Raw genomic sequence first — 16021 nt, forward strand, 5'->3', positions numbered from 1 at the left:
ATTCTATCTTAAGTGTCTGTGCAGGTCTGCATTTTTTGACACTTTAAGAGATTATTTTTGATTGCTCCGGGGTCCACGCACATGGGCGGGACTATTCACTAGATTATGACTATACACAGAGATCCCCTACTACAGAATTATACGATCATACAATCATGCTGTGAGAAAGTCATGGGTGAGTTCACCACCCATCTGTAATGTTGCATATCCAAGCAGTGTTTTGAGCTCAGCAGAAGAACTCGTGTCAATAGAATGAAGAATGGTACCAAGTATTGAGAGTGGCCACAATTTTGGCATATTAGCCCTGAAGAAGTTCCACCTCAAAAAGGAACGAAAAGAGTGGGCTATATTTTAATCATGATGGAATAAAGAACTGTTGGTACCTACTGGAAATTGGCATGTTTGACTTTTGAAGTGGAATGAACTCAATAAGTTCCAAATTGTTTATGTCACTGCTTATATGGAATTAGTGTCTTTGGCAGCTGGACACCCGAATAACTGCACCAAAACATGCTGAAAGGACATACAAGGGGTGCGTGTTTTTGTTAGCCATAGCTGCTTTTGTAAATTATTTCAGCTGACAATACACAAACAAGCACTAAAGGTCGAGCACATTGTTCTCCTGAAACAGTGGATCATTTGCTGGTGATTTACTTGGCAGATGTGTCTATACATACAATGACAGACTTTTTAACTTCAAAACACTCACAGCCTATGATCTATACATCTACAAGCACATATCACAATATTTGAAGTCTCTCAATCAAATTGTAAAGCAAAAGCTTAGCACATTCAATATCTTACTTTTCTTGCTGCTTCTTTGTGCCTTAGGCGTCTCAGGAAGTATGTCATCTGCCGCAGGATTTGAAACTGGTTCACTGGAGTCAGAAATTGTCTTCTTTTTTTTCTTCTTTTTAGTAGAAGCAGACTCTGAGACAAACTGTCCTTCTGGGGCATTCAGAGATCCTTCATTCTCTTTTTCCTCACTCCTTGTATCTCCTTCAGTACCAGAAATATTGGCCACTTCGATAATCTTTGAGGTGTTTGTTGCTTCACCACCTGTAACTTTGCCTGTCATAAATAGAAAAAAGTTTACATTATCTTTGTTGTTTTCTTGGCTATATGTGTAAAAATAGCCTCATTCTGGCTCAATGTATTCGATTTCCATCTTACAGATTGCTACAAACAGGAAAAAGCATCTAACAGCCCCAAAAGGAGTCTTCATAAATGCCTACAAAAGAGTTGGGATGTAAGCAATGAGGTACCCCAGCATAACGGCCAAGGTACCATTCCACTGCAACACCCAGGGTACCAGTTGCACCCCAACAGCCAGGATATCAAACTTGCCACAAGAGCCAGGACAGCATGGGTACCAAAACATAACATGATACCCAAGGCATCTGGGGGACAAGCCAGCATTGAACATGAGAATACGCAAGCCACCTGCCCTTACAATAAAAAAAGGCACATTACCTCAGAACAACAGGAAACAGGCCCCCAGAACAAAGAGGACTAGCATTTGCAATGCAATAGGTCTCGCATTTGAGATACTTTGAGCTCTTGGCACTGTAAATGTCAACAGCTCAAATTCTCGCAAATGCGAGACCTACTGATTTGCAAATATTGTTTTTTCTCAAGCGCACCATGCAGCGCTTGTACTTAATAGAGGCCACGCCCCTTTCTTTAGCCAAGCCGAGTCTACAGAAAGGGGCGTGGCCTCTATTAACTGCAAGCGTGGCATGGGGCGCTTGGAAACAACCCCCCAAAAATATATTTGTAAAGCAATAGGTGTTGCATTTGCAAGAGTTTAAGCTATTGTCATTTACAATACCAATAGCTCCAACTCTCCTCAATGCGAGATCTACGACATTCCAAAGAAGCATTTGCCATTGCCCCGGCTGCTTGGAAAGTGAAAGCATGCATGGCGCTCAATGTTGCTGCAAAGCACGTTGTGCCTGCAGTAAGACAAAACTCACTAAAGAAATAGTGCCTACAGACTAAAAACACAGACGGAGTAACAACAGAAGTAAAAGGGCCAGTCCTCATGGGAGGTTACAAATAAGGACTAGGTGGTACTAAGGAGGGACTAACAAGCCGATTACTGAATCAGAAGCCAGCATTTACACAGGCACAAGCCAAGGGAAAATATAGGCGGAGAGTAGGTGGAGCTTCAAGTACATACTCTAATACAGCATGCCTCGCAGAGCAGAGCAGCGCATGCGCTGTCCAGGCTCGACCTAATAACAAGATGTTCTTTTGTAGGTAATTAAGGTGAGATGATACAGGAAAACATACGTAAAAGAATATGCAAGACAGGCCAGCAACATTTACGCTGGTGTTGGAAAGGTTTGCTCTTATGTCCAAGGAAGAATTGGTAAAGTACTTCTAATGGAGTTGGATAAGGAACTAATAGAGTTTCAATCAACATAAGAAGAGCCTACAGTTAAAAACAAATACCATGAAACTCAAGCAAGAGTACAAAAAACACAAATGATGAATGAACACATGAGAAGAGACACACTGTATAACGAGTTTCATTTGTAGATTCATTGTGTAACAATGTGAGGGTAAAATTACCTTTGGTTAGCAGGCTCAAACTTCTCCATTGACAACATGCAGCTAATAATATCACAAAGAAATCATTTCATGCAGGGCAGTGCTTAATTTGTGCCTGTGTTTGCTGGTGTGTGGCCTCAGCATTTCATTCTGAACATGGGCGCCTATTTATGATAGTCCACCACATAGTGGTGCTGTCTGTATCTTTTTTACCAGAGCACCTCAGTTTGATATTTAAATATACAACTAAAAAGATTCTAGCCCACCTATGTCATGCTGTAAGCTTTTGGTGGCCTCAAATTGTTCAAAGTGACAAATCTGTAGGAGTGTGATGCTTATTAGGTAGTGTTTATACTGCACTTGGCAGTGAAGGCAGGTCCGGTTGGAAGCGCAAGCTGAAGTGGCCTCCGGAACAATCTCATACGCCCAGGCACTTATTTATTTATTACAAATAAAGCATCTCAGTGCACCAAGGGGCCATGGGTGGGGTCTCCGAGAGGTAAGGAAGAACACTACTAGCTTAACTAGTCCCACACGTGGTGCACTGTTAGACCCAACCACCACTCCTTCCCAAGTAAACAAGAAAATGAAACCTGGACAGAGTATGACTGAGGGGCATGTATCAAGTGAAAATGGAAGGGAGTCTGCCCTCTCCGCCCTTCTGGACAGCCTGCAATAGCTCAAACATGGCGTACAAGAAACGAGAAAACATCCTACAAACCATCAGAGGATGAACCTTCCAAGTAATCACACACAGATGCCACAGAACCGTACACCACAATGGATACATTTGAAACTATACTCCATGCAATACGAGACCCCAGAAAAACTAATGGAACAAAAGATTGTAGACACAGGTTCTTCAGTATAACACCCACAGTGATTATACGGTCATACGATCATTCTGTGGGAAAAAGTCATAGGCGAGTTCACCACCCCTCTCATTTGTAATTTTTGCATATCTAAGAGGTGTTTTGAGCTCAGCAGAAGAACTTGTGTCAATACAATGAAGAATGGTACCAAGTATTGAAAGTGGACACACTTTTGACATATTAGCCCTGGAAAAGTTCCTCCACAAAGAGCAACGAAATCAATTGGCTATTTTTAAATGATGATGGAATAAAGAACTGTTGGTACCTATTGAAAATTGACATGCTTGACTTTTGAAGTGGAATGAACTAATATAGATCTAAATCTTTTATGGCTCTGCTTATATGACAGTAATGCCTTTGGCAGCTGGACACTGGAGGAACCAAAGCATACTGAAAGGACGTAAGAGGGGTGCGTTTTTTGCTAGCCATTGCTGCTTATGTACATTATATGCACTGATGATGCACAAACAAGCACTAAAGGTCGAACACTTAGTTCTCTTGAAACAGTGGACCATTTTCTAGTGATTGACTTGGCAGCTGTGTCCATACATATAATGACACACTTTTAAACTCCAAGACCACTCAGCATAAGCCCTATGCTCTACACAGCTACAAGCACGTATCACAATATTTAAAGTCCCTGAATTAAATTGTAATCACAAGTTTAGCACATTGAAAATCTTACTTTTCTTGCTGCTTCTTTGTGCCTTAGGCAACTCAGGAGGTATGTCATCTACAGCAAGATTTGGAACTGGTTCACTCGAGTCAGACATTTTCTTTTTTTTTTTCTTCTTTTTAGTGGAAGCAGACTCCGAGACGAACTGTCCTTCTGGGACATTCAGAGATTCTTCATTCTCTTTTTCTTCAGTCCTTGCATCTCCTTCAGTACCAGAAATATTAGTCGCTTCAATAACCTTTGGGGTGTTTGTGGGTTCACCACCTGTAACCTTGCCTGTTATAAACAGAAAAAAAAGTTGCCGCCGTCTTTGTTTTTTGGCTTTACGTGTACAAAAATAGCCTAATTCTGTCTCAATATATACAATTTCGATTTTACAGATTTCTAAAAAACTGAAAAAGCAGCTAACAGTCCCAAAAGAAGTCTGCATAAAGAACTGCAATAGATTTGGGACGTAGGCCATAAGGTGCCCTAGCTTGACAGCCAAGGTACCATATCCACTGCAACTACCAGGGTACCAGTTGCACCCCAACATTCAGCATATCAAACTTGCCACAAGCAAGAGCCAGGACATCATACTAAACAGGGTACCAAGAACTATCATGATAGCCAAGGCATCTATGACTAAAGGGATTATACCCATTGCACAAGTTACTTACTTGTATAACGATAGATCTGTAAGAGACATTAGTTAGTGATAGATTCCTTACCTTTAGAATATCCCCAGGCGTCAGACTGGATACGGAAAGTTTTTCGTCAATAGTACCCCTTTGAGACGGTAGGCATCGTCATGCGGCTCCGCATACATTGTTGGTGTCGTAGTCGCCGAGATGACGTTGCTGGAGCTACTTTGATGCGCCCACGCGCGCTGACGTCAGTTCTGTACACGACTTTCCGCGCGAGGAACACAGAGCCATGCAAGATACTGATCACTGGTGCATTGAAACTAGGGCCCTAAAAGGATGACCTTAACCCTAGAACTCAGTTCGTGGTAAGGAATCTATAACTAATGTCTCATATATATATATATCGTTACACAAGTAAGTAACTTGTGCACCTGAAAGAGACAAGTTAGTGATAGATTCCTTACCTTAGAAGAGATACCCCAGGAATACCAACCCCAGTGGTGGGTCTGCGAACCAAGATCACACCAGAAAGTCACAGAGAACAGAACGGCCAAAGAAGCAGTCTCTCCAGACTTTACTGTCAAGGCAATAATGCTTGGTAAAAGTGTGCAGCGAGGTGCACGTGGCTGCCTAACAGATGTCTGGCAGGGGGACACCACGTCCCAATGCAGTAGTAGCTGCGGTTGCCCTGGTAGAATGGGCGTGCAATCCCACCGGAGGTTCCTTTTTAGCCAGAGAATAACAGGCCTTGATACACAAGACCACCCAGCGGCATATAGTCCTCTTGTGTATAGCTCGGCCTTTCCTGGCGCCTATGTAGCCAACAAAGAGCTGGTCATCTATCCGGAACTGTTGTGTGCGAGTCAGGTAAAATGAGAGCACGCGTTTTGGGGCCAGATGGTGGAGACTCTCTTCCACTCTGGAAGGGTGCGGATAGAAAGTGGGCAAGGTGATAGTCTGCCCGATGTGGAAGGCAGTGACAATCTTTGGCAAGAAGGAAGGACCAGTGTGAAGCACAACCTTGTCCGGAAGAGGCTTACAGGAAAGAACCTGGAGCTCACTCACGCGCCTAGCAGAGGTGATGGCAACCAGGAAAGCAGTTTTCAAAGTTAATAAACGAAGAGGACAGTTGTGAAGCGGATCAAAGGGAGCACACATCAAATAGGTAAGAACCAGATTCGAGTACCACTGTGGCATTACAAACGGAATAGGAGGGAAAAGGTGAGTAATGCCCTTGAGAAATCTATTTACAACAGGAGACTTGAAAAGAGAGGGCTGAACAGGGAGCCTGAGAAAGGCCGAAATTGCAGAAAGATAGCCCTTAATAGTGCCCAGAGCAGAGCCCTGCTGGGCCAGACAAAGAAGGAACAAAAGGACTTCTGAAAGAGGGACAGAAAGGGGATCCACAGCCTTTGCTGTTCACCATGGCACAAATTTGTTCCACCTGCAGGCGTATACCGATTTAGTGGAGGGACGCCCGACTGCCAGAATGATATCACAGACTTCAGGAGGCAAGTCAAAAGGAATCAACTGTGGCCGCTCAATCTCCACATATGTAGGTGGAGGCTGGACAGGTTCGGGTGGAGGACCGTCCCCTGCTGCTGCGACAGAAGATCCTCCCGAAGAGGCAGTCTGATCAGGGTATCCTTGCTCGTACTGAGTAGCTCGGTATACCAAACTCTTCGAGCCCAGTCCGGAGCCACAAGAATGACTTGGGCCCGGTGGCGCCTGATCTTCTTCAGCACTCTGGGTAGAAGTGGTATAAGCGGAAAAGCGTACAATAGACCACAAGTCCACTCGTGACGGAAAGCGTCGCCGAGCGAGTTGCCGCCTTGGAAACTCCAACGTGCAGAAGTGATGACATTGGGTGTTCTCTTCGGTGGCGAATAGATCTAACCAAGGATCTCCCCACTGTTGAAAGAGACCTTGCGCCACCTCCGAGTGAAGACGCCATTTGTGATCCATCATGTACATGCGGCTGAGTTCGTTTGCCCTGATGTTCAAAGAACCTGCCAGGTGTTGAACCATCAAGGAAATGTCTTGACGTTCGAGCCACGCCCAGAGACGCAGAGCCTCTTGACACAGGGTCCACGAACTCACCCTGCCCTGTTTGTTGCAATACCACATGGCGGTGGTGTTGTCTGTGGACACTTGCACCACCCTCCCCATGACAGAGGGAAGGAATGCTTTCAGTGCAAGAAGGATCGCCCTAAGCTCCAGAAGGTTGATATGGATCCGGGACTCCGCCGGAGACCAGAGGCCTCTGATCTCCACCTCTCCCTTGTGCCCACCCCATCCCAGGAGGGACGCATCCGTCACCACTGTGTGATCCGGCTGGGGAAGGGAGAGGGATATGCCGCTAACCTAATGCTGATTCGTGAGCCACCACTGCAATTGTTGTGCTGTGCCCTCCGAGATCAGACGTAGTCGGACAGGTTCCCCTGAGGCTGCGCCCACTGGAACTTCATGTCCCACTGCAGAGCCCGCGTATGCCATATGGCATAGTTGGTCAGCAGGATGCAGGAGGCCATGAGGCCCAGCAGCCTCAAGGTCGTCCTGACCAAAACCCAGGACAAGGGCTGAAATATCTGAATCATAGCCCGAATGTCTCAAACTCGCTGTTCGGGAGGATAAACCTGAAACTGCGCCGTATCCAGAACCGCTCCGATGAAGAGGAGCTTCTGTAAGGGAATCAGGTGCGACTTCGACATGTTGATGGAAAACCTAAGCAAATGCAGGAGGTCGGCCGTAGTCTGGAGGTGAGAAACGACTGCCTGGGGCGAGCCCGCCTTCAAGCAGCCAGTCATCGAGATAGGGGAAGACTGAAACCCTTGATCAGCGCAGGTAAGCTGCGACCACCGCCATCACTTTTGTGAACACCCGTGGGGCACTGGTAAGGCCAAAAGGGAGCCCGGTGAACTGAAAGTGCTCATGGCCTACCGTGAACCGCAGGTTACGACAGTGGGCCGGCAGGACAGGGAAAATAGCGTCCTGCAGGTCCAACACTACTATCCAGTCTTGCGGGTCGAGGGCAGACAAGGCCTCAGCAAGTGTGAGCATCTTGAACTTCTCCTTCTGGAGAAGGCGATTGACGTTTCGAAGGTCTAAGATGGGACGCAGGCCTTTGTCCTTCTTTGGAACCAAGAAGTAGTGGGAGTAACAACCACGACCTACTTCTGGCATCGGAATGCGCTCGATGGCCCCTTGGCCAAGAGGGCCGTAACTTCCTGTTGGAGAAGTGCCAAGTGATCCCCCGACATGCAGTGATACTCTGGTGGCATGGCTGGAGGGGTTGTCTAGAAGGGGAGGGAGTAACCCCTTAGGACAATTTGCAGAACCAACCTGTCTGATGTGATGTTGCGCCAGTGGTGGAGGTGATGGCGAATCCTCAATCAAACATTTGTAGAGCGTGCTACTTACCCGTGAGGGTCTCAAGGCGCTGGGGGGAGGGGGGATGCTGCTACTGCTCAAATAAGCCAGGTCTGAGGAGTTTCATGAAGGTTAGCAGGTCCTGGGTCTGACATAGGAGGATGGGGAGGGTGTTCCAGGTCTTGGCGGCGAGATGGGAGAACGATCTACCGCCGGAGATCTCTCTTCAGAAGCTGAGACGTCTGTTGAGGTATGCTGGTCCGGTGTTGTGGAGTGCCTAGTGTGCGTGTGAGTAGCTCGAAGGTGATCCAATTGTTGACGGGGAGCCAGTGAAGGTCTCTCAGGTGGGGTGTGATGTGGCTTCGGAGAGGGATGTCTAGTATTAGGCATTCAGAGGCGTTTTGAATGCATTGAAGTCGTTTCAGTAGTTTGGCCGAGGTTCCTGCGTAGAGGTTGTTTCCGTAGTCCAACCTGCTGCTGATGAGGGCCTGGATGACTGTTGTTGTTTTGGTGGGGATCCACCTGTAGATCTTACAGAGCATGTGGAGGGTGTTGAAGCAGGAGGATATGACGGCGCTGACCTGCTTTGTCATGGAGAGAGAAGAGTTGAGGATGAACCCCAGGTTGAGTGCGTAGTCGATGGGTGTTGGAGCTGTCCCCAGTGCGGTTGGCCACCAGGAGTCGTCCCAGGCCGAGGGGGTGGAGCCGAGGATGAGGACTTCCGTCTTGTCCGAGTTTAGATTCAGTTGGCTGTACTTCATCCACTCAGCGACAGCTTTCATTCCTTCGTGGAGGTTGGTTTTAGCGGTGATGGGGTCCTTGGTGAGGGAGAGGATCAGCTGGGTGTCATCGGCGTAGGAGATGATGTTGAGGTTGTGCTGTTGGGCGACGTGGGCGAGCGGTGCCATGTAGATGTTGAACAATGTCGGGCTGAGGGATGAGCCCTGGGGTACGCCGCAGATGATCTTGGTGGCTTCGGAGCAGAAAGGGGGGAGGCGGACGCACTGGGTTCTGCCGGAGAGGAAGGAGGTGGTCAAGTCCAGAGCCTTGTCTCGGATCCCAGCGTCGAGGAGGCGTGTGCTTAGGGTGTGGTGGCTGACAGGTCTAGGAAGATGAGGTGCGCGGTTTCTCCGTTGTCCAGCAGGGCCCTGATGTCATCGGTGGTGGCGATGAGGACAGTTTCTGTGCTGTGATGCTGCGGAACATGGTCTGGGACGGGTCCAGGATGCTGTTCTCCTTGAGGTAGCGCGTCAGTTATCTGTTGACGGTTTTCTAGATGACCTTTTCTGGGAACGGGAGCAGGGAGATGGGCCGGAAGCTCTTGAGGTCCTTGGGGGTCAGCCTTGGGTTTTTTGAGTAAGGCGATGATCTCGGAGTGCTTCCAGCTTTCCGGGAAGGTTGCGGTCTCGAAGGAGATGTTGATGGCTTTCCGGAGATGGGGCGCGATGGTGGTGCTGGCTTTGTTGAAGATGTGATGTGGGCATGGGTCTGATGGAGATCAGGAGTGGATGGGGCTCATGGTTTTGATGGTGTTGTCATTTATGTCCGTCCAGGAGAGCATGGGATCGGTGTGGATGGTGGCCATGGGGACGGAGGACTCACTGGTTGTCGGGGGGGGGGGGGTCGTGCCGTTGACGCTCTCTTGGATGTCTGCGATCTTGTAATGGGAGAAGATGGCAAGGGAGTCGCACAGGTCTTGTGAAGGTGGGATGTCTGTGTTGGAGCTGGGGTTGGAGAGTTCCTTCACGATGTTGAAGAGCTCTTTGCTGTTGTGTGCGTAGTTGTCTAGGCGGTCTTTGAAGGAGGCCCTTTTGGCGGATCTGATGAGGTGATGGTGTCTGCGGGTGTCGTTCTCGTGGGCTGCGTAGCTGTCCGGTGTCTGTTCACGGTGCCATTTCTTCTCTAGCTTTCGGCAGGTTTGCTTGGAGGCCTGGAGGTCTTCAGTGAACCAGCTGGCTTTCTTGCTGGTGTGTCTGTTGGAGGGTTTCTTGATCAGGGCAAGGGAGTTGGCGTAGTCGTCGATCCATTGTCTGAGGTTGCAGGCGGCGGTTTCGGGGTCGGTGGGTGGGCTCCGGGCGAGGGTGGTGGTTAGCTGGTCTTCGGTAACTTTCCTCCAGCAGAGGCGGGGGAATTGTTGGGAGCGGTGGTGCGAGGTGGGTTTTCGGAAGGTGAAGTGGATGCAGCGATGGTCGGTCCAGTGGAGTTCAGTGGTGTGATTGAAAGAGACGTGGGGGCTTGCGGAGAAGATGGGGTCAAGCGTGTGGCCGGCACAGTGGATGGGTGTTGTGACGAGTTGTCTGAGTCCGAGGTTGGCGAGGTTGGCGATGAGGGGGGTGGAGTTGGTGTTGTTGTTATTCTCGAGGTGGAAGTTCAGATCGCCGAGAAGGATTTAGTCGGCGGAGGCGAGGCCGTGTGTACTGACGAAGTCGGCGATGGAGTCGCTGAACTGTGGTCGGGATACAGGGGGGTCTGTAGACGAGGGTCCCTTTGAGGGTGACGTTGGGATCGGTGTGGATCTGGAAGTGCTGGTGTTCGGCCGTGCTGAGGTGACTCTGAGAGTGTACCGGTGTATGATGGCTATTCCTCCACCTACTCCGTTGGTGCGGCCCCTGCTGGTGATCTTGTAGCCGTCCGGGATGGCTATGCCGAGGACAGGTTCAGCCAGGTCTCCGTCAGGAAGACGACGTCTGGGGAGGTTGAGTCGAGTAAGTCCCAGAGTTCAACGGTGTGTTTGCGAGCGGAGCGGGTGTTGAGAAGAATGCATCTGAGGTGGGTGCGTTCTTTCACGGTGGGTGGATTGGTGGACCGGATACTGGTGAAGCTGCAGTTCCGGCAGGAGAAGGGTCCTTGTGTGCGTTTCGGGGCGGCCAGGAAGCAGGAGTGTGATCGTCCGATGTTGAGTGCTTGCAGGGTGCTGGCATCGTAGCGGCGTCGTGTGTAGTGCTGTTCACGGGTCCAGGGGTTCTGGCGCTGGGCGCAGTCCAGGCGCGGATGGGCGCAGACAGGCTTGCCTTAGGCGCACCTTCGGAGCACCAGCGGCCGCTATTTAAGGGTAGGTGGGAGGAAGGAGCAGCGAATAGGCAAGAAGGGGGACAAGAATAAGCAGTACAGGCCTACAAGACCACCGAGGCAGAGGGGCCTCGAACCTGCGGTAGTGGCAGGGACAGGCAGCGGGGGCACACAGAGGCACTGGTGGAGCTGTGCGGCGTGGGGGGGGGGGGAGCATCCTGCCTGAATACAGGCATCTGGTAGGTCTGACACACCGGACTAGGAAGGTTTGGAGGCAATGGCAGCAGGGGGGGTGGTGAACTGACCCGCACGCTGGCCCCGTGACCCGCCTCTGCGGGTCCCATGTCTGCGGCTGCGCTGAGTCTGTTGCTGCGCAGGCCTGTGGCTCTGAAACAAACGTGCTTGGGCACCCCTTCCTTGACCACGAAAGAAGCGAAAAGCAGATGCAAAAGGAATGCGTGTGGCCAAAAGGCCAAAGAATTTGGCCGTAGCCCACGAGTCCTTAAAACGCTCCGACGCGCAATCCACCTTATAGTCAAACAGGCGAGTACCATCACAGGGCATGTCCATCAATGTGTTCTGGACATCCCCAGAAAAGCCAGTCCTTCTCAGCCAGGCGTGGTGGCCTAGCGCCACTGAAGGAGACAGCGAGCCAGGTTCAGGAGTATAATCCTGGTCACCTGCATCCCCCAGATCCTAACCCCAGTCCAGGTCTAACTCGCATTGTGCTGCGAGAGGGTCCTCAGACCCCTCCCAGACCTCCCCATCCTCCACAGCCTGCCGAACAGGTGGAACATAAGGAGGTTCGGTGAACAAAGGTAAAGAAATCCCCTAACTGCGTCAGAATCGGTGTCGGTCAATACCCCTCCAGCACCGGCTCCACATCGGCAAGGAGGCCAGGGACGGCGTGGGCCGGTGTCGCAGCTGACGCCGGTGGCGGCGCCGTCTATGTCGGTGGAGGTCGTACCAGGCCAACCAACATGGACGGGGATCCATGCGTGGATCTATGGGGGTCTCTCGGCGTCGAGACTGAAGTCGTCGATGACGTAGGGGCCAGAGCCGGCGACGTCGAAGAACGAGCGCCCCCAGCCGGGCCCACCGGGCCCGAAGGCGCACCAGCGGGGCCGGACGGTTTGAAGACACGTGCCATGGCTGACAGGAACTCCTGCAGCTGGGCCGGAGTCGCCGATGGACCCGGAAAAGGTGGGTAGGCCATCGGCAACTGCAGAGGCTCTGCCGGTGGTGCCACCTGCACCACCAGCCGCGTTGCGTGACCGGCTAGGGGAAGGCGAAGAGCGACGACACTTCTTCGACTTCTTGTGCTTCGCCTGGCTCAGTGGCCGGTCCCGCAAAGTACCCGGAGCCATGGCCCGGCAGTGGGGGAACGACTCCGAGTCGTGGTCGCACCCCAGGCAGTAGAGACACTCATGGTGCGGGTCAGTCAACGACATTGTGCGGGGACAAGCCGCGCAAGACTTAAAACAGGGCATCCCTATACACCAGGAGTCAAAAGACCAAAAAAACAGAGACAAATGTCCCAAAAATAACTCAGTCATAAAGTGACCGGGGTACCGCTCTCTACGTTCTATCTACGCTTGCTGGCGAGGAAAAAGAAAGAACTGACGTAAGCTAGCATGGACGCGTCTAAGTAGCTCCAGCGATGTCATCTCGGCGACTAGGACGCCAACGACGTACGCGGAGGTGTATGACGACGCCTATCGATGCACAGGGGTACTGCTGAAGAAAAAATTTCCGGATACAGTCTGACGCCTGGGGATATTCTAAGGTAAGGAATCTATCACTAACGTGTCTCTTTCAGATTCACAAGTCAGCATTGAACCTGAGAATACGCAAACCACCGTCCCTTACAATAACAAGCATTTGCAATGCAATAGGTCTCGCATTAGGAAAGTTTGAGCTATTGGTCTTGTAAATGACTTTTTTTTTATTTATGTGTTGGTTTTGAAAATAGCTAAATTAATACCTTGGTCAATTACAATGCCAATAGTTATAACTTTCGCAACTGTGACACCTATAGCATTTGTAATGCAACATGTTTTGTATTTACGTGACTTAGATGTATTGATATTACAAATAGCAATGGCTTTTAATTTTTTTAAATAATTAATACTTAAATAAAAGTGATTGTAATTTATAATGGCAATAGCTTAAACTTTTGTAAATAACTTTTGTGAAGATTATGTTCAGTGTATTTTATTGTGATGAAAATCCAAGAACAGAAGTGAAATATTACATCTTTTTGTGACATTTGTAATAAAGCTTGAAACATTGAGAGAACATCTTTGAACCAGTTGTTGTTGAATTGTTGCACTGATTGATGCTGGGATGGCGCTGAGTGATGCTGTGGTGGTGCTGAGTGATGCTGTGGTGGTGCTGTGGTGGTGGTGCTGTGGTGGTGCTGTGGTGGTGCTGTGGTGGTGCTGAGTGGTGCTGTGGTGGTGCTGGGTGATGCTGGGGTGGTGCTGAATGGTGCTGTGGTGGTGCTGAATGATGTTGTGGTGGTGCTGAGTGATGCTGTGGTGGTGCTGAGTGTTTTCCATGCCAAAGAGCTCCCAGCGCCACCCCACCGTCCTGCTCATACTAGAGCATAAAGACTGGGGTTTGTGAAATCTTAGAGGAATATTTAAAAGTCAGTAACTGTCTGAAACTGGTCCAGTGCTGAGATTACACAAGCTCTGCCTCAAACCTCATATGAATATGTTGCTGAGACCACTTGTTGGTCGCCAAGATTTCTCAGCAACCAGTATCCAGGGTGCAACATCATTCCAGACTGGAAAAAACGTTTCTGTACTCCAGAGACGGGGGTCACTGTCTGTCAATTCCACTTTGCCATGTTTGGAATCAGGAATTTGGAAGTTTTAAAACTTTCTAAAAAAAATTCCTTCGACTACTTTGAGGACCGAAGCTAACTGGCTGCTGAGGAGGCGTGCTGGAGGTCCCCTTGCATGATGAAGAAGCTTCCTGGCAGGGACAAAGAACACTGTGAAGAGATGGGATAACAAGAAGTGAAGCAGCCCACTACTGCCCAGACAAGGTTCTGCACCGCCAGGCCTTCAGGTGTTAACACTGGTTCCCCCAGCAGTGTGCCCCAGAGTGAGATTTCATGCTTCCTAGGCTCTGCAGTAGATGGAGAATTCGGAGAATTGCAAACTGTGGCTGGTAGAAATACCTGCGACCGACTGAGAAAGACAGTTTGGTTAGTGGTTGACCCACGAAATGCATGCATGCCAGTCAGAGCCTCTAAAAACTTGGTGCCTTGGCAAGATCACAGCAGCATTCAGTGGTTACCCTTGGCATCCTCTAGATCACTGCTACAAATTATGGGGGAAGTTGGTCTCTTCACTTTGTTTGGGCGGTTGGCTTATGTTTTAGCGCCTGAGGAATATCCTGAGAGAGATCAATTGATCAGAGCGAGTGAGCATGGCCTAGCTTTGTCTACATTTGCTGCACCTACATCTAACAGTGGCAAAATCCTGCACACAGACGTGGCGGGTCGATACAGCAACAGCCCTAGTGGGCCATGTAGGACCACAGATCACTGGGAGCAATGCAGCTCCACCCCCAGATGGCGAAGTGTGCCCGGCTCGCCAGACTATTAGGGATTCAATCCAACTGTGCAACATTGTGACAGCACTAGTTAAATTTAGGCCAATTTACATTCTACAAACAGTATAGCCACACTGCAATTTAGAAATAGACATTGAACCCAGCAGGGTATTGAGTGGATGCTGCCCACCATTTTCCAGACGGGTCAATTTATCCTGTTCTGCAAAGACTGTTTCTATGCTACCTTACCTAAAGGATAAACAACTAATATTGACTGGTTCCTCTATATAGTGATTATTCCCTTGATACCCATGTAAAGTATGGTTGCCCTCTGACTTTAAGTACAGTATAGTTTGGTTTATTTAAAGTACTCTTTATTTTAAGCATATATCTTTTTGGGACCCTGGTTTATTTATTCATTGTGTCTAATTGAGTCTACCCCAAACCACCTCCTTGAGTAAGAATCAGACTGCTCGATGTTACTACCTTTACAGTCATTTGGTAAAAGAGTGTACTTGGTACTCAGTTTTGGGCTTGATAGTAAGATCGGGGTGAGTACATCAGTGGTTTAATGTTATCTTTATACAAATTGGAGCCAGTACAAAACGATTCTTCTGGGACTCCTGAAGAAGTTCTGACGAGGTGTGTGTGAATGCTCATTGTTTTCAGTTTGTGAAGGTTATTTCTTGTCAACGATTAAAATGTAATATTGCCCGTAGTGAGAGGAAGTCAGAGAATTGTATAGACTTCTGGTGCCTACATCACATCAAGGATCAAGACTTTTCACATGGAGTGGTCTAAAGTCAGTCTCAGAAGTCCTATGAATAGAGGGGGAGGTGCAAGGACTGTGGAATTTATTTGTAATAGCCAGGTTTGTCAGGAGTAAGAGACTTCCACGGTCAGTATATACAACAGCACTCTTAAAACTCTGAGTAGTGGCCATGGTAGAGAAAGTGAACATATTTTGTTTCAGGTGTAACTCAAAATCTAGGACGCTGGACAATTGATGTTTGAGTGGTGAGGAGGCTCGAGAAAGCATCAAGAATGTTTTTTTTTTTTTAAAAGGTGATAAATACGTCAAAATACTTTCATGCCCGAGTGGTGAGGCAAAATCAGTAACAACATTGGTTACTACTTGGATAGTTGTAGGAGAGAGGTCATAGCCTTATGAAAAAGGTAACTTGGATGATAATGGTCTGCGGTAGTAGTATGTGATAGTGCCACCTACATGGCCCATACATATTATTTCCTAATAACGACAGGGATGCTTAGCTTAGCGCCTCGTGGCTGGAGGGTTGTATATGTGCCAAGGGTATTATAGATTTGCACCCTCACACTTTGCAGCA

The 16021-nt window shown here is 48.9% G+C and overlaps 1 protein-coding gene across 3 annotated transcripts in view; it reads right to left on the reverse strand.

The window, feature by feature from the left end:
• BDP1 (BDP1 general transcription factor IIIB subunit) overlaps window positions 1-16021 on the reverse strand; it is a 1449812-nt gene that overhangs the window by 1197991 nt on the left and 235800 nt on the right. For 2 of the 3 annotated variants that reach the window (XM_078675286.1, XM_078675285.1), the window contains exons 10-11: window positions 4114-4380; window positions 805-1071 (exon numbers count right to left, since the gene is read on the reverse strand). In XM_078675286.1, the coding sequence (XP_078531412.1) occupies window positions 805-1071; window positions 4114-4380 (534 nt within the window). The remainder of the gene's footprint in view (window positions 1-804; window positions 1072-4113; window positions 4381-16021) is intronic. The other variant, XM_078675287.1, reaches the window with a different exon arrangement.

This window comes from Lissotriton helveticus, chromosome 2_1, assembly GCF_964261635.1.
Source record: "Lissotriton helveticus chromosome 2_1, aLisHel1.1, whole genome shotgun sequence".
NCBI lineage: Eukaryota > Metazoa > Chordata > Amphibia > Caudata > Salamandridae > Lissotriton > Lissotriton helveticus.